The 23,332-nt window shown below is 44.3% G+C and overlaps 1 protein-coding gene across 4 annotated transcripts; it reads right to left on the reverse strand.

Annotated features, from left to right (window-relative positions):
• Positions 1–384: 384 nt before the first annotated feature.
• LOC122416397 (LIM/homeobox protein Lhx9-like) lies at positions 385–18,795 on the reverse strand. 4 transcript variants are annotated; one of them, XM_043429318.1, is made up of 6 exons: positions 17,520–18,795; positions 12,732–13,042; positions 8,854–9,009; positions 8,464–8,711; positions 2,388–2,623; positions 385–2,058 (listed from the first exon to the last, which is right to left on the reverse strand). In XM_043429318.1, the coding sequence occupies exons 2-6, from the start codon at positions 13,010–13,012 to the stop codon at positions 1,804–1,806; spliced, it is 1,176 nt and encodes a 391-aa protein (XP_043285253.1). In that variant the 5' UTR covers positions 13,013–13,042; positions 17,520–18,795; the 3' UTR covers positions 385–1,803. The 4 variants fall into 4 exon arrangements, with proteins under 4 accessions (XP_043285253.1, XP_043285250.1, XP_043285251.1 ...); XM_043429315.1 differs by having other exon boundaries at positions 8,854–9,027; positions 17,520–18,794; XM_043429316.1 differs by lacking the exon at positions 17,520–18,795 and adding an exon at positions 14,745–14,995 and having other exon boundaries at positions 8,854–9,027.
• Between the last annotated feature and the right edge of the window lie 4,537 nt (positions 18,796–23,332).

Below are 23,332 nucleotides of genomic sequence, written 5' to 3' on the forward strand. Positions count from 1 at the left end.
GGGGTACATAGGCGATCCGATACTTTGGTGATCTTCCGAATGAAGCTGCGCCGGAAAAATCCCGTACTTGGACACCGCTTGGGTCTGGACCGAGTCCCTCATCGATCGTTGAGGTCAGTTCTTCTGGATTTTTTATAATATTATGTACCTTAAAATCTGCAAAGCGTATCTGGACACTGATTATTATTTAAAGGTCCGAAAAATGAAAGCAAGTAAAATGGAAGCAAAGCGGAGTCGATTCCGGTCGGGAATCCCTCCAAAAGGCGTTACTTTAAAACAATTCTTGAATAAGACCAAAAATGTATGATCGTCGATGTACAATAAACCAGGAATAGGAATGAGCAAGGATTTATTCTGCAGCAGGAAAGTAAATATAAAAGATTATTCAATTTTCGGAGACTCGTCATCTCCCCAAACAAATATCTTTTTCTGCATTCTTAATCCCATAGACAATAATATAATTTCATTCGAAATAGTAGCACAATCATTTTTATCTATACACAAAGATATTACATCATTGCCTACGGCCCGATACGTTTGTTCGTTTCCTTCTTTTTCATTCGCTTTTGTAAATCAATCAACTCGTACGCTGCTCACATGTTCAGATCCTGGTAGCAGTGCGAGCTCAACACACAAGCTTTATGCGTATTTATGACCACTTTTCTGGTTTGGTGTCAAAGGATTTTTGACTCTTGAGAAAAGTTCGTGGCTTTGCCACTGTTAAACTTTTGATCCGTTCTCTTTATTAGCAAATGGAATAGTTCTGTTGGCGGGCTACAATTCTTTCTTTCTCAAAATAATTCAAATACTTGGCACCAAGGAGTTTTTCTCACATTTCAAATGGAATTATAATGTTTCGTCGTTGTTTTCTCAATACTTTCATCGCGCGTAACATTAATCCGAGGTAAATCGTCGCTTTCAATTTTCTCTCAATGAATTATATGTACAATCTAATTTGTTTCGTATACCCCTTAACGCGTATTCACATAATATATAGAAACTATTAGTCTATATAATACTTTGGTAATTCGGATGTGCATGGAACTATGGTTATTATCACTGATTTACGCTTAGTCCTAACGAATTATAAATTCGCATTCTGATAATAAATAAATCTTTTGTATTCCCGAGACTGTTTTTCCGCTGTTATCTTTTTCGTTTTTCAGTACAAAGCGATTCGTTTGCGACCACAGTTTTTCGAGTGAACTGCTTCCTGCTCACTTCGGTGACTAGTTGAAGGAAAAATATTCGTTCTTTTTACACGACGAAGGGAGGTTTTTCGTCGTCGATTAAACGAGGGAGAAAAGTAAGTATAAAAACGGAATGGTAATACTTTCGGTAGGAAACACTCGATAAATAATCGTAACAAACAAGTATATGCTCTGTAATATGAATTCTGTGAGAATTTCGGTAAATAAATATTTGTATAAACAAAAAAATATAAAAAAATATGAATGTAAATGGTAAACGTTTCTTGTTTTTTTTTTTTTTTCTTAAAATTCGTGCCCATCGAATAGCTTAAATTTCATTCTCTCATTGCTAACTAAGTTCGAAGATATTCATCGTATTTCTATATCACTTTTTTTGACAATGTTCTCGGAGAATTTTCTCAATTTCGAGAACTCTTGGAATCCAGGACAAAAGTAATGTTCTCGTGGTGGAGACGAGAAAACAAAGTAAAGAAAAGAGTTTCATGGGCACTTTTGTCCAACGAACGCGCACGCGGCCATATCAGTGTCTTATTTTTCAAGCGAGATTATTCGAGAGAGAGGAATAATTTTCTTCCTCCATCTCGAACCGTCGTCAGTAAAGATCGGAGAACGATACCTGCGACGATACACCCGAGTGTAGATGATGAAGAGCATGTAGCTCCTCCATCGAGGTCGATGGCATGCTGTTGCTGTCGCCGAGCGTCGCTGAATTTGGACCTATGCTCGGTGAGCCAACCGAGCTCGATGGTATCGGAGTTCCAGGACAACCTATGCCGTTCCCTCCGCTGCTTCCCTCTTGCCTCATCATGTTTCGTCGCCATTTGGCTCGAGCGTTTTGAAACCACACCTAGAATTCAGCGGACAACAAATTTGCATGCTTCTCCGAGTCGATCGCTTCGAAAAAATCAGTTAAAAAGGTTGGATTTGGTGATGGGGGCGTATTGGTAGCCAATTTTTTCTAGAGTTCAATTGGATCGTTAATGGCCGCAGGGATTCTCTGAATTTAGCGGTACGCAGCTACTCCGCCATCGATGGGCAAAGTTCGATAAATTTCAAGGACTTTTGGTGCTGGGAAGCGAATGCAACGTTTTCGCTGTAAATAGTCGTGTGTCTGGAGTTTTCCCATTTTTCCTGTAAAAGTTGATGCCAAAATGTGTGCACGAGAGTAGTCAATACCTGAAGCACTCTTTTGGAGAGTCCCGTCTTCTGGGCCAACTGTTTGAGGTCTTTGGCGTCTGGATTTTGATTTACGCCGAAGTAACTCTTCATCGTTCTGAGCTGATGATGCTTGAAGCTCGTTCGCATACGCTTCGTTCGCTGACTCTGATGGACGGGTCCGGGGGAGCCGACTGACGCGTCGTAAGCGGCGAGTGACTCCATCGACGACGATAATTCGTTCGGATGAAGCAACTCTGAAATAGAAATCAATATTTCGACTTGGTGGTGCGTCGAAAGAGAAATATTGCGTGAATTATGCCTCGAGCAACAACCTCGAACTTTGAATTCTAATAAAAATAATGGAAGATGGCGCAGAACGCTTGACGAGAACGGAGAAACCTCTGCGCCGATTCTCCATCAACATAATTCGGCCAAAACGAGGCGCATCATCGCGAGCAATTGATACGTGAAATTCCAAACATTGTATCATATAAATTTAAACGAATTTATTGATAATTGGATCGTATACGCGCGCGATCGTCGATGCGCGTTTCGCTCAATAATATTAAAGTGGAGTGAGCACGTGCCCCCGTAAATTGTGAAGGGACAAACGTGTTTTATGTATTTGGGAAGCGAGATGCGCGACAAAAAAGGTATCGGTTCACTCGAAGTTTGGCAGCTGCGTTTGTGCCGATTGACCACAAACTTTTATGTACGTATAACTATGTTAAGAAAAACACGAAACCGCCTGCGAGCCTTGTATACACGAATATGTATGTACACACCGACGAGGAGAGCTCCGAAGCAGTAATTTTATAACGGAAAACATCGCCATAATGGAGAACGCGAAGGATAGTACGGCAGAAATTCTCGTAACGTGTACGTCGAAAATGAAATGCTTGAAAAAAAAAAAAAAAAAAAAAAACAGGAGAAAACGTTAAAAATTAATGAGTTTTCCTAAAAAATGACATGGACAAAGTTACGTCAAAATGAAGAGAGTGAACACTCGCTCAATCTACACCGTGGCCCATTAAACTCACGGGATACTACTTTCCTCTCTTACGCAATTTCGTATTATACCTCATACTAATTTGGCCAATCAATTATTCGGAACGATAAATTAACGAAATTGCGTTCTCGTGGCAATTCGAGAACGAGCGATTCCGGCGTTCTCTCCTCGGCGCGCCTCGCCGGCAAACGCTAAATCAGTCTTTCCACACCTGCGAGTTTGCAATTTATAAGCTCGCGGTGTGTTTATAGAGGTCGAACGCTTAAGAGATCATTCTTTCACTCGATGAGCCGGTGTGTTGTGTCTATCAAAGCCTCGTTTATAATCATCACTCGCAAACAGTTACGAGGATATATTGGCCATTGCACGCTTAGCGTTATACTTTCACTCTCGCCTATACTTAGTCCGAAGTTTTTAATTACTTAGGAGAAGTTAAAACCGTTCAATTCCCATAAATTGTCAGAGGCACTTTTCGAGATTTCACTCGGAGAGCGATAGCTTTTGTTTTCTGTCAAAACGAATGAAAATCATTGTAAGCCAAATGGAACTTGGAGCTTTTTTGAATCCCTGAATCCATCGAAAATCTTCGGAATGAAAAAAACCCTTGAAATTCGTTGGAAATCAGAAATAGGAACTGTCCCGAATCAGTCTTCGTAGGACAACGAATAAGAATTCGAATCGAATTTACTCGTACGAGGCTCGCTCGCGCTCGGCATATTCGCGCGTTCGCGCACAAACCGAGGAAAAAAACGATCGGAATTCGTTCGTCTCAAAACTAAATATTATTCCGAATTCTCGTTCTCGACTGTGCAATTCAACGAATAAAAAAGTAACCTCAACAATATCGGTTGATCGGTTGGAAAGTAGGAATGAAAAAACTGCATAAATCAGACGTTTGAAACGAGGATAATAAATACGAGAATTTTCGATGATGAGTAAGTGGAATACGATTTCCGGCAAGTGGAAAAACTTTTTCGTCATCTCGGGGTGCTTGTACGCCGGGTAGTTCTCGTGTGATTTTTTGTCAGGCATCGCGAGGCGATGCTGGCGCTTTAGTTTCATCGGGCGCGCGCGCGCGCGCGCGCGCGATGAACGTTTTATCGGCAAACTTTTCAGTTCCTCGTGATGCGTTACATACCTCGAGAGGATTTCTTTTGTCGTCGCGGATATTGTCGGAAGGTGGAGCGGAGTACAAAACGAGGGATAAGTAAAAACCCGTATATCGTCAAGCTAGCTAATTAAGCCGGGAAGCGATCGGGTATTTTTGTGCGTTGCGCGGTGAGCGACAGCGATCCGATGCGTGTAGTTCGCACAGCTTCTACAAATATATCGATATAGACGCGGCCTCCTTATACGCGTATGGGTATACACGTATAGAAGAGTGCACGCGTGGTTCAGGTGCGGATGCTCCGAGGCCTTAAGAATGAGGTCACAATTTGTCACGCCAAGGACAAAAATTGGGAAGGAACGAGGAAGGCCGGGGGGGGGGGGGGGGAGAGAGGTTTGTGTGGTAATGAGGATGCAACCTTTTCTATCTCTCTTCGAGTCTCTTATTTCAGCATTTTTTATAGCATCTTCGTTTTTCGTCGCATGAATATCAACTTTTGCTGATAGATATATCTGTGGCTTTGAAAAATAAATATCAGCGTGTGTCTCTGTGTGCATGTGTGTGTGTGTGTGTGTTTTTGTGCAGAAGTGTACGTAAGAGGATGAAGCACCGAGGGATTGTATATTTCTATAGATATTACGCGTTCTCGCGGCCATTCTGAACGCGAAGAGCACGTATTGGTCGTGGCTGCATTCTTTTCCGGTAGGGAGCGGCCAATCGATGCATCTCAGCCTCGATACCCATCTGTCACTGTCCCCGCAGGGACCACGGAACGCGCGACTCCGTTCTCCGCAGCTTCCCTGCTCTCGGTCCCGCGCGCAATCTCTTCTTATTTCTCTTGTTATGCTATCTCTCGAGTATTCTTTCTTATTCTCCGTTTGCGGATTAAAGAGAAAGCTCGAGTTCTCTTCTTCCGTCTTCTTCTCCCTCTCTCTCCCCCGGACCGCACTCTTTCCCTCGTCTCACATCCTCGCAACCTTTTTCTCTCGGCTCTCTCGTGCGCTCGGGGGGATGAGGAAATGCATTCGTACATATCGCTCCGCGATGCACTTGCACGTATACATCCATTCATGTATATATATCTCCCCCGTGATACCGCAAGATCAATTGCTTAGATGAGCATCCAGACACGCTCTCGAGATGCACGCCTCAAATAGTGTGATTGCTCAATCAACCGATTCAACTTACACCTCTAATTGCTCTTCATTCAATTCCGAAAGATCTTCCATTTTTTCATCGTTACGCAATTGCTTCGAAACCCTTATAAATAATTTAGCACCCTTTTTTCAATCATTTTCAAATTTAGCCATCGAATTTCATTTTCGTCTTCAAAAATTCCGAATTTCTACAACTGATAACAAAATATTGTTCTCCAATAATCGGATGCAGCGAATTCTAGAAATTATTTCAAATCATTTCAAATCAGTTTGCTCCGTTCCGTTTTATAAATGTTGGTTCGACCGTTACAGAGCCTCGACGACAAGTGCATGGACCGTTCAATATGGCGGTCGTACTCGTAAATTATATGACCCACCGGCGATTTCGTCGGTCTCCTAAAACAAGCTGCGCATGTGTGTGTGGCATATACGAATGCGGACAGATCTCTTGACTCATACGAATAAAAAAGGTTTGGTCGAGCCAAAATGTCCCTGTGGACCTTTGCCGTTGACCGCACTATCGCACAAAAAGTAGCGCAATTATATGGGCCTATATATATAAATATAGGAGTGCGCGTATACGGTATATAGCACTATCGAGAACTCCTCGATGCTCTCCCGGAGAACGGGAAATAATAAAAACAAAAAACAAAAAAAGGAAGCGATAAAAAAAACAGTAGCGGTCAGAGTGAAAGAACGAGAACGCGAGACGACGCGATAGGGAAAAGACGCGGCGCGGCTCACTTGTTTCTTTCGAAACAATAAAATCGCTATATACAACGTACGGGCTCTCGAACGTGAAGCGAAACGACTCCCGATGGTAATTCGTATATTTTGAAATAGTGCGAAGAAAAGAAGAGGAGATATTCGAATGGGCAATGTTTCGATGAATTTTATATATTGATTTTTTGATCTTCGCAATTTGGAAGATTTTTCTCCGGCAATTCGATCTTAAATGGTCCATGCACGATGCTCTTCCTCATTCCATCCGCAGAATCGATGAGACACGCGATACAAAGAAAGAAATAACGATGTTCGGAGGAGCAGAGCGGGATGATGATCTTCTTTCGCTCTTTCTCTCTCCCCCTTTCTTCCCTCCTTCTCGATGCCATTGCAGGGCATCTCATCGCTCTGACGAAGGTCTGTGTCTCTTTATAGAGAATATCGTTTTGGCGTGACGTCTGCTCTCGACGATTTTATAGCCGACGCGTCCCGGTCTGTGCGCCTCCGTGGGTGCCTCCACACCGCGGCACTCTCGCCGCCGCGTCGCTCTTTTCTCTAATTGTCCGACGATTATAAAATAACCGAGAAATCACATGATGCCGAGAATAAACAAAGAGAGCAGATCGAGGGATACGGCGAGAGAATGAGCTAGAGAGCAAAGGTCGATTATGAGTGAGGGAATATTCATAAGACTTTGTGGAATTTCTGGTACCGCGATGCACACGAGGAACGTTGGCTCCAATTAAAAAGGTGAAATGCCAAAAATACAAATTCATCAATGTTTCTCAACTTTGAGCGAAACAATGTGTTTCAACGTTTTATTACAAAAAGGCACTTTATGAAGAAGCGAATAAATCGAGGGAGCGTATACACGGGCGCGATGCGAAAATGACGGTTCGAATGCCGCCGCCGCGGGCGTAAGTAAGCATGAAAACTTCATCCTTTCGTAAATCAAATAAAACGAATAAAAATGCATGTTTTGGTGGTGGTTTCGCGAGCGAGATTCTCTCAGTGGACGAATGTAAATACGAGTAATTGGCAAGACGCGCGATGAGAGCGGAGCCGACGTTCGCGAAATATGGAGGAAGTTTAGCGAGTCGACGAGGCGCCGGGTATGAGGCAAGGAAATCAGTGTGTACCCTCATTTCTCTCTTTCCCTGAGCCCTCTGTCGTTATGTACATAACTACCCCGAGTTGTACTACGTACTCGTGGCGAGCACGAGCAGGGGGTGGTCGTAGCCAAAGTGTAATTGCCCGGCTGGCGAATGGAAAATATTGGAGGGAGAATGGCTTGAGAGAAAAAAAAAATAATAAAAAAAAACAGGGAAATTTATATTCGTTCACAAACCGGAAGAAAAGCTCGCAGTGCTTCTTGCAATATCGTGTGTTCCGGCTGCAGGTTTCGCTTAGCCCGGTTGGTTATTAAATTAATACGAAAAGCTGAGGCTCAAACGGGCGCAATTTGCCGTGCTTGATCGCCGTTGAGCTCTTCTTCCCGAGCCCTTCTTCTTCTCACCGGCGTATTTACGCTCTTACGTGTACGAGTATCCCTGCAAACTTCTATATGGATATGCACACCTCGCGGAGTGTGAGAGACGATTTGTTTTCACTCGACAGGTTGGGGGCGCGACGCGAGCGTATTATTTGCCAAGCATTATAGTAGTCAGTACACACTTAACTAATACACGTATGTACACTCCTCCGCGGTCCTTTGCTTTTTTGCCCCCTTGCGTTCTTCGTTCTTTCTCGCATCCCTCACACCGTTTTGCAAGGCAAATATATACTCGACCAACATCGATTGTATTTGTCGTACTCGTGCGGGCATTGTGAATCGAAGGTGGACGTCACAAATCGTACTTTTTTTGTTCGTTCTGTATGACGACTCGGTTGTTTGATTTTTCGGGTTTTTTGTTCTAGTAATTACTGGGATGTTTGCACTGAGGGAAATTTGGTGGAACGGAACGGTTATGGTCGCTGTTGAACGAAGAGGGGCAAAAAATTGAGTTTTTTTTTAATTGGCGGGCTGTTTTTTCTTTTCTCTCGTTTCGTGCTAAAAAATATCGATGTTCGACACATAAAATATGCGCTAAAACTCACCCAAAGCTCCCGCGGCCAGCCTCATCGTAACCGGAAGCTCGGATCCTGTCACTTCCGAAAGTTTCCTCTTCCGCGGACGTCCCTTCTGGACCCCGCCGCCGCCGCCGCCGCCGCCGCCGGAAGCTGGACTCTGCTCCGCGGCGCTGTAGTAAGTCGGAAGCGGCGACACTCCCGGTGAACCAATGTCGTCGATACTCCCCGAAGTGTTCCCGTAATCGGCCGCGCAACAAATGATCTCGTAATGCGGCCTTTTTCACGCCCAACAAAATCATCAAAGCTCACAGTTACTTTCTACTACTCCTCTCTCTCTCTCTCTCTATCTCTTTCCATTCTTATCTGTTTTGCACACGCATTTTTCAGGTTCGATATCTTGAGGAATAAATGTCTCACCTACAATAAACAAGGCCGTCTCTCTGGCCAAAGTGATCACCCTTATTGAGAGGCACGCCACACGAGGCGCAGGTAAAACACGCGACGTGGTATACGAGATCTCGAGCTCGCATCACGAGCTCCGAGGCTGATATACCAGCCCGACATCGAGAACACCTTGACACAGCAAACAGTCTGAATAATTGTAAAAAGTATTTGTACTCATTTATAAATAATTTCGAAATGAAAATTTAAGATAGATCATGCTCGTAGGATCGTATTTTATGGGTGTCCAAATTGAGTCGATTTTTACTTCGTAATTAAAGATATTATCACTCTAAATTCATATCAGAGTTATTAATTCAAAATTGTAAATACATTTTTTCAATTTATTTTTTGGCGAATGAAATTACAAGTCGTTCATTGAACGGGGATCGATCACTGACTGAAACCGAAATTCCATTAGTCCCTGGCTAAAATACTATAGTTTTTTTATGTAAAAAATCACTTTAGAGAGCGCAAAGGGAAAACACAGAGGGAAATGAATCAAGAAAAAAGTTTTAATAAAAAGACAGAAGGCTATGACAGGAATGGGCCGAGCCAAGAAAAAACAAAATGCCGAAATAAAAGCAAATGCGATATTACGAGTGCTCATTTTACTAATTTCGTTTAATCTTTAACGTAACATGTCTTTATTACTAGTAAGACAATCGTCTCGAATTTTTTCCCAGACCTTCATTATATTCTTCACTGTATTGTGTACTTTTTCATAAACTTTGAAAGAAGCGCTCATTCGTTATGTGGAAAGATAAACGATTTTTTACGCTTAGACGAACCCTTTAAAATTTGACATGCGTGTCATTCGACTACCCACTTAAACTCTGTGTAAATTTCAAGTTTTTCTTAAGAAAATCGTTTCGTGCATAAACTACATTAAGAATTTTAATCGTTATCTAAAAATTTGTTTTCTTCGAACGTCAACTTCACAATGTTCCATTTTTTTTCATCAATTTTTAACGCACTTCGACACGTCCTTGGCCTTTTGTGATTTCGTACGAAATTCACGTTTTTTTTTTTTTGTAAATTTAATGAATAAAGTGTTTGCCAGGAATAATAGTATGCATAAACACATTATTATTTCAAACATTTTTACATTCACGTTTACTTCCATATACGCAATCTCCATGCATCCTCATCGAAAGCTCAAAAGCCCTCCCAGATTTCAATGGGGAAGCACACGACGAGAGTGCACTCGCGTCCTCCACAAATGGCAGACAATGGCCGGCTTTCTCCGCGCGGTGCACAGAAAATGAACCTCTTCTCGTATTGTGCCTGTGCTGACTATATTTTCAAACGTGCGACCCGTATATATATATATATATAAATGCATGACACAAAACAGAGTTTTGTAATATCCAAACAACATTACGAATGGAAGTAATTTTTCTTCTTGCTTTTATAAATGAAAGTTTCCTTGGTTAACAAACTCGAATTTCCTTAATCACATAACTTGCTACATTGTTTCACATTAAAAGTGCAAAAAGAGAGGTTCGCGAGGAACAATGAGGCAACGAATTAATGCAAAAGTGGAAATTCGAGGTTTTTAACTCGTTTGAATATCATTTTTACTGAGCATTCTCGATTCTCTGAAATCTAACTGCGTGCCATTTATTCCCGGCGGAGTGTAGAATATGTGAGCCGGCAAAAGAGATCAACAAAGAGTTCCGCCTTCGGTCCTGTCTACGAAACAAGATTGACTGTTGCACAGCGTGCGAAAACAATGGTACAATCAAAAACGTTTCGCGCTGAGAAATACACAGCTATATAGCGACACGATGTGCATTAAGGAGTATTAGTATAACCGAAGAGACTTTCACTCGTGTACGTGCGAGATAAAGAAAAATCAAAGCGACGGTGAGTATTACGACGATCTAAAAGTTGATGACTAACACGTCCCGATTGCACTACGACGCGAGGTTGCGCTACGGCGATAAGATAGAAACGTTTTTTTTTCAGAGCCTATCGAGACCGCGCGATCGTCTGAAGAATCGTTGTGTGCATTTAACATAAGTGGAGTATTAAAAAAACTTTATTTCAGGTTGATGAATGCATTGAATCCCGTGAGATACGCCCGTTTGTTAACAAACTTTCGAAATGAAGGTAGCAACTGAGCTAAAAGGGACCGCGATTGTGCCACGAGATCGTCATAATAAATCAAGCTCCCGGCTAAAAGAGAGATAGCGATTTCCACGCGCCTTGAATTCTACATCAACGTTCCGAGGTCTCCGTCCTTCGTCGCGAATTTCTTATGGGAGCGTGAACGAAAATCTCATTTTGTTTTTCACTTTTCTTTTTACGAGCGAACCGTTTTATCCTCATTCGACCGTAATTTCTTCTACATTCCTTCTCAGATTATTGCGATCGCATTTTCTACTTGCAGCTTCGTTTTTGCGATCCTTCGCTCTGTAGGAATTGATATATTTTCAGGAAATCGCTAGGGCTTGTTTCTGCCTCGCTTCCAAACACCGATAACCGGTACTTCGCACTCGTTCGCCACCGCAAGGGGTCTCTTCGCGTATATTTACACTACAGAGACACGAACAACGCCCCCTGGTGTCTTCTCTTCTCGTCCCTTCTCTCTCTCGCTCTCTCTCTCTCTCTTTCTTTCACTCTCCGGATAACTCATCTCCAATAAAAATATAACACTCTCATGGGCTACCGAGATCTTACCGCAGTGCTTTTTCCCGACGCCGAGAGACGGGGCCAACACTTAATGGCCGATGATAAGGAGCGATGACGCACGAGATATATCGCCCAAGAGCGGTCATAATTTCTCAGCGTTGATATAATCCACATTTCTCTGTTTTGTATATGGATGCACGAGCGAGAGACGTTAAATGTAATCCAATTGTTTTATCGACAAACGCATCATTATTTCACGCAACGCTTCTATTTGAGACACTAAAATTGGAATTGAGGGAATGGCAATTTTTGCATTTTCGAAGGAGCTCCTCAGGGAAAGTTTCGAAAAATACTTTCGGGCGTGCCCAACGGCAATGGACACGTTCCGATGTCAGGAAACATTTGTAATCGAATATTTGCTAAAAAATGATTATTGATTCCCTCTGGATTGAGATTTCTTGAACGGAAGTTGTGTCGAAGGCGAAAGATCGTCTCTCAGAAACTGGTATTCGAGTTGAAGAGAATGGCGGTATGCAAAAATGTTCGTATTTGTGCGTTTGAGAGCAAGCGAGAGCAAGAGACCGAGAGAAAATGGGAGAGAGATTGTATATTCACGAATCAGACTCTCGAGAGTCGGTATCGACGCCCATTAGTAAGCATTTTGTGTGGTCCAAGAAGCGTATAAGTGACGCTCCTATGCAAATTCGCCCCTACCCCAATAAATACCAATATCACCAAGTTCGGTAGTATAGATCTCGCGCCAGGTCTGGCATGCCAACGCCGACTTTGGATAATAAATCAAGAATTATATATATACGCGCGCGAATACAGAAAAAGGGAGAGAAGAGTTCAAAACAGGAGCATGGATTTCGCATTAAGGAGTAACATACACCTGAAAAGATCGCGAATAACAAAACCTTCATAATGGAAAGCTCACCAAAACAGTACTGGGAGGCTCTAAAAATTATGATCGAATAATCCACATCCAAACATACGAAAAATAAAGTACACGAAAATGATAGAAATGTTTCTGCCACGAGATTTATCGTAAATTCTCGAACAAGATCCCCCCCCCCCCCATACAATAAGCACAATAAAGCCGCAACTGTGCACGTGTTTGTTCTCATTGAAAAAAAAAAACAAAAAAAAAAACAATAAAAAAAATACTCGTATTTGTATATATGATTCATCGATGTGAATCAAGTATATGTACGAACCGATAGTAATCCTCCTTGCAGTAAATATTGCCATCCCGCGCGAAACAAGTCAACTCAGTGGCAAGGGGTAGCCGACAATGGCAGCATCGTAAACAGCCGCAGTGCCATGCACGATCAGCGGCTTTAAGGTACCATCGTTCTGCTATCTCCCTGCCGCATCCACCGCAAGCAAGTGCTGCATCGTTATTGGTACCTCCTTCTTCGGTGGCAATTTGGCGTCCGGTGAGCGTGCCATCCCCCGGTGGGGGTGTGCTGCTGCCGCAGCCGACTTCCTTCAGCATTCTGTCCTGCTACCTCGCCAATTCCACATTCTGTGTGCAATAAATCGTGAACAATCGTTTTATACCGGGATGACAAGGAAGAGAGCGATCAATTACTAATAATGGGACGTGTCGGGTAGTGAGTGTTATTTGATGGGGTGTAAGAACGCGCGGTGGGAGCAGCCCGCTCGCGTTCTATGGCTCGAAATTCTCATTTATTCAGTTTCGCCATGTTCGTAATGAAATTGGCTCGGAGTCAGGCATCTCGTCGTATCAGTGAAATCGAATCAGGTACATAATTTGCTCTCTCGCAAGTGGCGAAAGAGAAGAGAAGAGCGCTCGCCCGAGGCGGAGTAGGCTAATGATGCCGATATCCTGGTGTGTGAGGGAACGCTGGTTAGCCAACGACTTCTTTACGTTCATTCACGAGTCAGGACACGCTCGTAGTCGTCTCCGCGTCGTTGTCGGGGTGGGCATCAAAGTGAGCCGGAGAGCTCCGTTTATGCTACGCACGAGAATCCATGAATGAAAACAATTCGTGACCGGCGTCCCGTTAATGAATGGATTCCGTAGTAGTAGAGCTCTGAGTTTCGAATTCGCCGAGAGCGTTGGAGGAGAGAGAAAGAGAGAGATGGCAAACTAATTGGTAGAGCGCGAGCGCGCGAAGGTAAAGGCGCGCGGGCGCCCGAGAGGCGTTCACCCAAGCACACCGCCAGTAAACACGATAACTCAACGTCCCCGGGTGAACGAGCGATGCCCACGTGGTGGCCCCTCTCGCACCGGGCTCCTCCACTTTTGAAGATCAGCTTCGGTCTCTCTGTCACCTTGCCTTAATCGCAACGATCCTTTGATATGAATATTATCTACGAGAAACTATGGTACAGAGATGGAAAACGGTAACAGCGAACGACCTATACAAACGTGGACGAACCCAGCGCTTGAGGTCATCGTTACAAGGGAAAATGCTATGATAGCATAATTAGAAGATTAATAAAAGACTTTTTGACAGCCGAAGGAAGATAACTCCAAGCTAGCATGGCTTCAACCAACGATAAGCCTTGAGACCTCGAGGGGCCAGTCTTTGCCGAGGACATGCGGTAGGATTTCTCAGAAATCAAGTATTTACAGTAACAAAAAGCCTGATCCAGGGCAGGCCAAGAGCGCCTGAAATTTCGAGTATTTAGACCGGAAGAAGCGAAGTTTAGCCACGGACTGAGACAGTCGAAAGGCGAGAAGAGGGCGTAAGGGTCCCAGGAAGCGAGTCCACCGCGAGTAAAGAGAAAGGAATAAATTCCACGAAGAATAAAAAAGAAGTGGATGATGCGGAGTTACCGCAAAGCCCAAGGACACTTAGCTACAGAGCAATCGGTGCAGAAATAGAAGCGAAGAAAAAGGGTGCTCGCGGGAGCTTGGAAACAAAGATGAAATTCAGGGAGGTATGAATTCAGCAAAAGAGGCGACTAGCATGAGAGGAGAGAAGTAGGACGACGAGTCCCGGGTGTTCTTTCGGTCGGCTGTCATCTGGGGAACTACGACTATCCACGACTCGCTGTTTTCACACACAACCCTATTTCTTTCTCAACAACCCTTCTTTTGTGTATATATGTAAATATATATATATATAGTGGAACACACACGGGTGTTGAGTACAACTTGGCTGCTGTTACAAGAGAGGAACAGCCAGTGCACACAGCTTTGAGCGTCCGAGAAATTTTAATGATCACCTTCTCGTGACTCTTGTGTTCTTACCTACCTGGAGCTCGTCGGTTAACCAGCTGGAATAGTAGCGGCGAATTCCGTTGATCCCAACGCTTCCACAACACACGCCTCTTTCTTTCTTTCTAACTCTCTCTTTCTCTCCCTTTCATACCGTTCCTCTGTTCACCTCCACTCGTATACAACACACGGCGGCCTTCTATCTTTCGCTTTTACGCTATACATACGACTCCCCCATGCAGATCTCTATTCTACCGCCTCAACTTTTCTCCCTTTCGTTTCTTTCCGGCAGGATTGCGGGCTTATGGGTATGACACCAGCCCCAATCAGAATTCGACCACCCTCCGCGAGGTCGCGATCTTCGAAAACCTCGGATCGGACTCCAACTTTGTGGTGACCGGGTCCCTTCGCGTGGATTCCGCACCAGCCCCAACCGTCGTAATTATCATTCATCGGGGATTTTCGATTCCGCCTGGGAGACTGCATCGAGTCTCCTTGCTACCGGGGGTCTCCAGGACCCGGACAACTCCGCGGGCTCATAATTTATGCCTAGTGGATTGTCCCTCGAGCCACTATTCTCTGTGACAGAGAATCGTTTTTCATTGGCGAATGCTCCGGGGCTTTTAAAACCAAGTGTATTGAAATTTAGTGACGAATTACAGAGTTTCGAGCCGCTCGAAAAGGTCGCAAGTGCGAGATTGTATTGAAACACAGTTGAACGTGGTTGTTGTTACAGGTAGAATTTCTTATCATAACCGTTTGAGAATACCCCGAGAGATTTGAATTCAATGAAAAACGGAAAAATAAATTGTTCGAATAAAAATTCCCGGCGTGTGTATGAGCGCGCGGCAGTTTTATTTCTCCCGTCGAAACTGCCCGAGGAGAGAATTCTCGCGTTTCTTTTAGCCTGCGAATGAAGAATAATGGCGGGAGGGTCGTTGAATTAAAAATACGATCGTGACTCAAGGAACAAGGAGCCCAGGAGGCTCGGCAACTAAAGGAAACGCAAATGGCGTGTAAGATAAGAGTTTGATATCAAATGGTATTTTAAAAAGTGAATGCACGAAGAAAAAAGGAAGCTAAAAAAGGAATAAAAAACGATGAAGAAGAAAAATAAGATACGCGAGAGTAGAGCGCGTACGGTGCGAAACGGTAGCTGCACTTTGATAGACCTCGCTGTACGAAATCTCGATCTTTCACTGCGTGTACAAAGAGCGAAATTGCGTCCGAGCGAAAGATGGTATTCTCACGATACATATGTACAGCATACGTGCACGTATAGACTCGAGTATAGAAGTGGTGGGTACTCAGACGCTGTAAAATTATGTAAGCGTATAATTTTATCACTTATTCTTCCTCCCGCGATTGCCGATGATAAGACTTTTATAACGTGAGTTACTTTCTGACGTTCCGTGTGTATATATTTATACATTACGATCCTCGCTCCTCCTCATTATCCTTGGGTTTGAGTTTTGCCAACGGAGATATGATTTTTATTATTTATAACGGTGATTTACACACGCGTTATAAATAAATCATTAATGAGGTTGCGTAAAGGATTAGTGAATTTGTAATTGAGTTATTGCTTTTATGATGAGGAAACGATCAATGGTTTAGTGAGGTAAGAATGAAAGGTCGAATGACTTTAAAGCAAAGTTTCTATTCGTTGAATGAATTATAACAAAAAAAAAGCACTTTATTTCGAGTGAATGAAAAGGTGGAAGAGTATATACGAATAAAAAGTATGATCAATAAAATGCGTGTTTCTCATTTCTTTCATCGCGATAAATATCGGTTCAGCGAAGAGGGAGCATCGATCTCGCAGGATCACGTGCTCGGTCATCAATGAAGCTCGCCCCATTCGCCTCGTAGTCCTGTCTCGTCGAACTTGCCGGCAAAAAAATATTCCCGATCGCGAATCGACGAGTTTCAACGTCGGGGGGAGGCGCAAACGTGCCGTGGAGCGAGCAATTATTTAGTCACGTATTGCTACGAATCGGAGAAATCGTAGGCACGGAATAAACGTTAAATCTCGGGGAAGAAAAAAGACTTGATGAACAACGATAATAAAAGAAAAGAGAAAAGGGAGGAAAGCGCCCATTGAGCTAAAGGACTCTGATCGGGTACGAAGAATGAAGGCTGCTGCGATCGTCAATCGACGCGAGATCCGGCTCACAATTATCGACGATTGTTCGTACTTTCCTACTCTCATACCGTCAACCACGTACATATCTACGATTCTTCTTCGCGTTTATTAATAGTTCGAAGAATTAACAAGAGTCATACGCCCAGGGATGCGTTAAGCTGCTCCCGTGCCAGCTCGATATACCCGAGCAGCGAGCATATCTGTATTCACATAACAGAACATCCCGGAGACACGTGAGGATCGGAGTCATCGACTCGAAAATCGTAAGTCGTACGAACGTCACAAAGTTCGGGAGAATCGGCTATCGCATGTGAGCGCTCGTTGCAGTGGGGAACGGATCGAGCAAGACGACATTTTATCGCGTATCACGCGCACGATGTGGCCAACCGGGAGACCGGGATAAATGACGGGAGTTCGTTGACCAGGAGTCACGACGTATAGATACTAAATTACAGACACATACGCGCATAAATCCCTCTATATATTCATCAACAATACGGCGACAGACAAAATGGCAGATTATCCGAACAATCGAGCACGTGAGGCAATGCCCGGTTACGCCCTTTCGCTGTGCGGCAGGGCCCAATAAACAAATACATTGAACGGTTAAAGGGCGGTATTCGCAAGGTAGGGTGAGCCAAGCGAGATAAAACGAAAGAGAACAACCTCGAAGAAGAGATGGCGAACTTGGTCCTGGCTCACGTAGCAAAAGGAGAGATGCTGCTGCACTTCCTTTTTATTGGCCTCGCTCGCTCTCCCTCTTTCTTTTTCTTCTTCTTCTTCTTCTTCTTCTCTCCTCTTTGCCTCCTGCTCGGTTTGTGAAACGTTTCGCGTCGTTCACCGCGTGTCCTCTGTCGGACAGTTTTGATGCGTTCTCCCTCGCCCGATCGCAGCAGTCTCCCTCCGCGATGTTCCCTGTTTGTCGTCCCCTGATCCTTTCTCCCTCGGCGCTCCTTCCTCTTTTCCTCTTTATTCTCCTCTCGCGATATCTCTCTCCGCTTCGCTCCTATCCGCGGCGCGGATGATGACGGCGAATGTTATGCGGCTTACGGACACCGGTACCGTCGGACGTGATCGCGTTTATTCACTTGTTCGTGGGAGCCGAGTGATATACCCGTGCTCAACCGCGAACAACTTGCCGCAGCCACATTTTTATCGAATACCCGCAGCACCCTCGTGCTGGTTACACAAATGGATGAAATGCGATTGAATTTTATCTCACAAATTCCCGTTCCCACTGGAGTCCATCGAAATATTTTCAAACGTTCGAACATGGATTTTCCACTGACGATAAAAGGTCGTCGAGTGTGTTCCGGCTCGTATTTTTGCCTCAGGAAAAAAGCGTCGGGATATTACTTTTTGGAGGGAATTTGAAGACTCGTAAATTCGGCGGTCCGCACATGGGTCGTTCTCGCAGCAGCTCCCCTTGAGGATTGCTCCCGAGCGTTGTGCACGTTGCCAATTTCTCGTAGCCCGTTAAAGCTCGATATCAACAAACGCACAGGTAGACGCACAGACACGTGATCACATTGACGACGCACCGTTCACAAAATGAAGTATAAATACCTCCGGATAATTCTTGACCGAGTGAAAAAAATGGCTCGTAAAGTGTCTCCTCGTCGAACAACGACAATGAGAACGAGGACAACAGGCCTAAGAGATGGAAGAGAAAAATCACGCGCACACTCGGCTGTTTTGTAGCTAAAGATCTGCCGCCGGAGGCTCGCCGTCGACACGGAGAGACGTCAGAAAACGAAGGAAAAGAGTAAGAGGGGTTGTGAAGCCAACGGCAAGCGCACGGACCAACTACATAGAGCATATAGAAACTGCCGACGGCACAACGTTATCCCCCAAAGGGGAGGGGTTTTTGAACGCGCGCCCGATGTTCGAGCTTCGCTGTGTATAGATACGCAAACTACTACCGATGTGCGTTACTCTCTTCCCTCCAGACGAATATTATCACAGACACGACCCCTATAACGTTATTTCACCGTGCGAATGGATGAGCTTTTTTTGGGGCTGTGTGCGCGCACACCGACGCATACGAACGAAGGGTGAGAGACGAAGAGGGAGGCGCGTCGGAGCCGCGGCGTTGAACGACGCCGACGCCGCCCGGCGTTTGCGCCCTCCGTTTCGCCGTCACGTCGACGCAACTCGAGCATCGCCATTTAATGTTATTCAACATCGTGGCTACGCACCGGATTCAGCGCCAATTTTCATTATTCCGCATTTCTCAGCTCATTCAACGTTCGCTACAATTGTTTCGTTGAGAATGTTATTTATTTTTCATTTTATCAGTAAGGATAAGTCGGCTGTGTGAGTTCGTTGCTCGAATTTCGATAATTCGATTGACAAAAATCTTTTGGGAGTATATCGCAGAGGTCCTGGTTCATCCGGAAACCGGTTTTTTCGTAGTCCCAGTACACAGTCGCGAATGCAAATTGCTCTTTGACCTGGTCTCGTGTGCAACTCGAGCGTTCGGACATTTGAAAATGATTAAATAGAAAACGAATCGATGGGGAATCTTTTCTGAATGAAAATAATATGCTGAAACTTGGAGCGTTCAAGTTGGAAAAAAAACTCGCAAACGCGACGCGCACGCAGGACCTCAGAAAATCGAGGACGCAAACTTTGCTCTGGCGAACTTTGTTTATCTCGAGGAACATCTCGCGAGAGGCCAAAGCGTTGAAATAAAAGGTACACGACACGCAGGATCCATGTAGACACGTTCGAACGACTATTCGCCGAACGAAGATTGAGCTTCGAGAGAGTTTCGCTGCATCGATCTGCTGCTTGGCAGGAGGAAAAGTGATCTGTGAGAATGTTCGTTTGTCTATGTGGGTAGGAAAGACACACTGAGAGAGAATGGCTGATGCGCGGAACGAAGCGAAGAAGAAGAAGAATATTGTGTCGGTGGGGAAGTAGCTGCTGCAGGTGAAGTAGAAACCTCCGATTGAGAGCAAATGTGTATAGGCTTAGCGTCGATATACACGTATATATGAACATCTATACTCTCAAGTTCACATGTACATATATAGGAAGAAAGGAGCGTGTGTCAGAGAGCGCAGCCTCCGAGGGGTCCACGAGGCGCGGCTTCACAGCGGCCGCTCGATAGTATTCCCTCTCCCGGCCAATGAAACATCTCAGCCGCGATAAAGCCACATCCCGATTGGCTGTTGGAATATTCCCCGCCGTTACGCGACAAAGACGCCCGGCTTGGGCCACCCGAGGGGATCTCTCGTGGACCGCCGATCGGGGAGACTTCCTATGAGAGAAAGAGAGAGAGAGAGAGAGAGAGAAATCGAGTCGAAGAAGTATGGGCTACATCACACTCGGCCAGTCTTCCACACACAGCATCCGTGCACGTCTCGGACCATCTCGACAGCAGGGGACCTCTCGCGGTATTCGGCTTTAACTAAATTTATTCCAGGATCACTCGGAGAAAAAATCATGTCATTTCGATCGAACTAATTTTACGAAGAATTCGTTTTTTTCAGTGTGTTACAACTTGTAGTTCTTTCTCAGCTTGTAACGCTTGTTATTGATCTCTTGAGTTACTTCAAGAACTGTATTGCGACGATAACAGTATTTTTCATTTTTATTTTCATAACGTTTTAGTCGGAGAGAGAAAGAAATGTTTGTACTAAAGTCAGTTGAAAAATGAATAATTGCTCTCTTCATTTTTTGGACTGCTTTCGTCCATGAATTTTTCTATATATCAAATGCACTTGTTACGCAGACCAATCTAAATGAGCTCAAAAGATATAACGGTTCATTTCCATACGGTGCGTTAAACCACCGGTGTAACAGTGTTATCGCTCGGTCTATCCGAACTCAACGGCACCAGGAGCCACGTCGTTGTCTGCAGAATGCAACTCACAAGGTCCTGCTTGCTCTTCTATTTCCTCGCTAATATACAACCGTTCTTACCCCTTCCTCTCTCTCGCTCTCTCACTCTATCTGTTCAACTGGTTTTCTTAAGGGTTTTCCCACCAACTGGTGCAAATTTACACTTGAACTTTTCAAAACTTTTCATTTTATCCATGAATCTATGGAATTAATCTTACAACGAGACTTTTTAGGGGTAACGATTGAGATTGAGACTTGAAATTTTCGTGCTGGGTGCAATTTTGCACCAGAGCGGGATCTACGGGTTAATTCACACAAAATTTGAACAGCCTTTGGCTAATAGGAGTGCTTTGAAGCTCGAAGAGTTTCCAAATAAACTTCGTTACAAATTCAGCATAATCTTTTTTTTTCCTCATTTTCGGAATTATCCAGATTTTTTAAACACGTTGGTTCTCCATGCTCCGTAAAACCTCATAAAAAACGGTTGAACTTCCACAATCTGGGATTTCAGGGATCGATAATGAGGAAAAAAAGAAAAACGTCGTCAATAGGAGGACTGCGAGATCGTACCTTCAATCAAGTCTATCCTTAGAGGCAGCACGGGGTTTGAGGTTTTCTCCCACAGCTCTACGCGTATCCGGGTCGAAACGTTGAAATTCATGTGGAGCGCGTAAACGCGAAATCTTGATGGACCATCGAGCGGATCGCCGTCAGTCTGCGCTGCAATTAAATTCATCGTGAGGGGAAAAGGGAACGGAGATGAATCTGAAAGAGAGAAAAAACGAAGAAACGCATTGATGTTCGTGTATTTCTGAATTCCTCCTGAAACTGCGGGTTCACGCAGCTGAACGCGACGGAATAATCTCTTGCTTATTTTTTCATTCGCTTCACTTCGCTGCTCTCTTTTTTCTTCATTCGCGTTTGCTTCTCACCTGAGCGAAGCTCGCGCGCTGGCTTAACGTGTGTTCAAAAGTGCCTGCTCGCACGGTAATGCCGTATGATACGGCGCTGCTAGTGCACGCTGCTGCATATCACTTTGGGAACGTCGGACGGAGAAAGAGAGAGAGAGAGAGAGAGAAGAACGTCGACGCAGAGACGACGCCTCGCGCGGTGTCGGAGAACGAGGTTGACGTGGATAAATGGTACGTCTCACCGCGGGAGACGCACGCCCGATGATCTTCCGGGACTTTTGCCGACGCCACACTCAATCTATGACTGTACATTTGTATAATGCTAAAACTTATATAGGCAGGAGTTAGTAGGATACAAGAGAAGCCGCAGCTGAACGCGTCAACGCGTTCTCGATTTCGCTTCTTTCCTGCATCATTCCATTTTATTCCTGCTGCTGTTATAGAAATAGCAACGAAAAACTACCTGGCACAAGCTGTTTTTTATTTGACCCCCCTCGCATCGGGTCGTCTCTCAATTTAAAAAGAGCCCAACAAAATACGAGGAGCGAGCAAACTCGATTCGAATTAATCTTCGTTTTGGAACAGGCTGCAACGAGGATTCAAGTCGCAACTTGTGATCGTTGCTCGATCCTCCTGGTATCGGAGTTTCGAGGAGCATTGAAAATTGAAATAACCGGCTGAGCGTTCGCGACGTTGTACCGGTATCCACGAAAACACTTCGAGTGTGTTTTCTTATTCGTCGGCATGCTGAGACGTCTCTTTTTTTATTTGTATTTGTGGATGTCCGTGTAACTGTAGATCACGCGGAGCCACGTGGACTCGTGCACGCGAGTTTTTGGTGGTCGCGCGTCCATTCCTCTGCTTCCGCTTTTTCCGCGATCGGGCCTGTTACCGTTTTGGAAAAACGTGGCGTTCTCGGTGGTTGTAATCGGATTTGGTGAGTCAGGAAAGACACGGTTTCAGGGGAGGAGAAACAAAATCATTTTTATTCTGAAACGCTTGGTACTCGATTCGCGTATAAATTCTCCGGATTGCCCTAATTCCTGTTCTTTTTTTCTCTCAGCAACGAACGTAATCCGCGGTCATGAAACCCTTTAAACGTATGCGAGTTATCTGATGCGCCAGACGAAATATCTCACCATCGCACTTCCGGCGCCCAATGACGGTCTATGAGTCTCGAACGGAAGTTAAAAAAGCGCACTCCTTGCGAACGGGCAAATTAAATTTAAACGTTATAATATTAACCGCGGAGGATATACCTCTCGAAACGTAATTTATCAAAAGATAATTTATTCGTTTAGTAAAACGGTAATTTGAGGCAAAGATTGCGGTGATTAATGATGAAAGCATTTTTTCCGGTGGTTTACTCGATTTTTTCCTGTTTACCGAGAAGATAGTGCTGATTAAATAACGTGGATAAAATTTGAAATTTCATGCGAGGCTGACCTGGAAAATATTTATAATTTTCGATGCTGATTCCGATCGTTGCGCACAGAATTTTCGAAAACAGTAACTTCCAGAGGATTTTGATAAATTATTCTTCATCGCCGTCGCTTCCTCAAAGTTCAAAATAATTCGGAATAAACATGCCGCACAGTACGCAGCGACTCGTCTGAGCGATTAATTACGATACTTTGCTGAGCTTGCACTCCTCTTGAAAGGGAAGGATGAGAGGAGATTTGAGTTAGCAAAACAGAGAATTTGCATTGATATTTCGCG

Source organism: Venturia canescens, chromosome 9 (genome assembly GCF_019457755.1).
Source record: "Venturia canescens isolate UGA chromosome 9, ASM1945775v1, whole genome shotgun sequence".
Classification (NCBI taxonomy): Eukaryota; Metazoa; Arthropoda; class Insecta; order Hymenoptera; family Ichneumonidae; genus Venturia; species Venturia canescens.